Source organism: Pongo pygmaeus, chromosome 9 (assembly GCF_028885625.2).
Source record: "Pongo pygmaeus isolate AG05252 chromosome 9, NHGRI_mPonPyg2-v2.0_pri, whole genome shotgun sequence".
In the NCBI taxonomy this organism is placed as follows: domain Eukaryota; kingdom Metazoa; phylum Chordata; class Mammalia; order Primates; family Hominidae; genus Pongo; species Pongo pygmaeus.
Genome location: NC_072382.2, coordinates 71,815,107 through 71,816,397, shown reverse-complemented (window position 1 = coordinate 71,816,397; position 1,291 = coordinate 71,815,107). Strand labels below are relative to the sequence as shown.

The 1,291-nt window shown below is 40.0% G+C and overlaps 1 protein-coding gene across 1 annotated transcript; it reads right to left on the bottom strand.

Moving 5' to 3' along the window:
* Positions 1-279: 279 nt before the first annotated feature.
* Positions 280-1,291, bottom strand: LOC129007830 (prothymosin alpha-like). The gene has a single exon (XM_054439126.2). The coding sequence runs from the start codon at positions 1,274-1,276 to the stop codon at positions 947-949; it is 330 nt and encodes a 109-aa protein (XP_054295101.1). The 5' UTR covers positions 1,277-1,291; the 3' UTR covers positions 280-946.

The window sequence follows — 1,291 nt, the reverse complement described above, 5'->3', positions numbered from 1 at the left end:
TTGAAATATAGGATGATGGAGGATTCTGGCATGAGGGATGTATATACACACATACATAGATATGTAATTACATACATATACACATATGGTGTACGTATATATTAAACACATATACACACACACACCCATATATTTCTATACACCCATAGGTATTTCCCCACTTACAACTTTTAGCCTTTATAAATTTCAAGTCTATGAAAAAGGTGAAAGAATAACATAATAAAAACTTGTATTTTCTTTTTTTTTTTTTTGTTAGAACAACTCAGCAAAATAAAATTAAAATCCCTGTTTATTGTTGGACAACATTGTTTCACACATACATCAAACAGGCCAAAAAAAATAAACAGCAACTTCATAGACAAAAAAGGAAAAAAAAGAAACCTTTTATCTTTGGCCTTTTTAACCATCTCATACAAACCAACTACTTATAGTACAGCTAAGTACATACACAAAAAAGTTACTGGAATGCTCTGAATAAGATTGTTTTTCTGTTGTCATTTTTGCTTTTTTTACAAGGTTTTTTTTCTCCTTTGAGATTATAATGAACATGGTCACACCACAAGTAAAGTCAGAAGTAGGACAGAACGCTCCGAAGGCTGGTTTGGTCATCTGAGATCATTAAAAATGGCTGACCCTAACAATATGTACAAAAATAAAAAATGTAAATAAAAAATACAAACAAATTTCCTTTTTAAAGTACTTTTAAGAAAAAAAGCAGGGCCGTGGAAGTTTTGGTTCTTTTTTCCTCCCCTGTTGCAAATTCTCATGGTTTGGGTTGGGTGGTGGAGAGCGCGTGTCATCTGCGGGTGGCACTGCCCACGGTGGGTGGACGGGCGGGCCTCTCTACTTGAAGGTGACCACGTTTAGATTCTGAGACGGGAAGTGGAGGGTGAATAGGTCACGGCGGACTTTTTTTTTTTTAGTTTAACTTTTCCTTTTTTGCTGTCTAGTCATCCTCGTCGGTCTTCTGCTTCTTGGTATCGACATCGTCATCCTCATCATCTTCAGCTGCCCGCTTGCCCGTAGCTGACTCAGCTTCCTCATCTTCATCTCCATCCTCTTCCTCACCGTCACCTCCTTCTTCCTCCTCCTCTTCCTCCCCACCTTCTTCCTCTTCTTCATCTGCCTCATTGTCAGCCTCCTGCTCCCCATTTTCCTCATTAGCATTCCCGTTAGCAGGGGCGTCTCTTCTATTTTCCGCCTCTTCCACGACTTCCTTCTCCTTTAAGTCCTTGGTGGTGATTTCGGAGCTGGTGTCTACGGCTGCGTCTGACATGGTGGGGCACGCCGG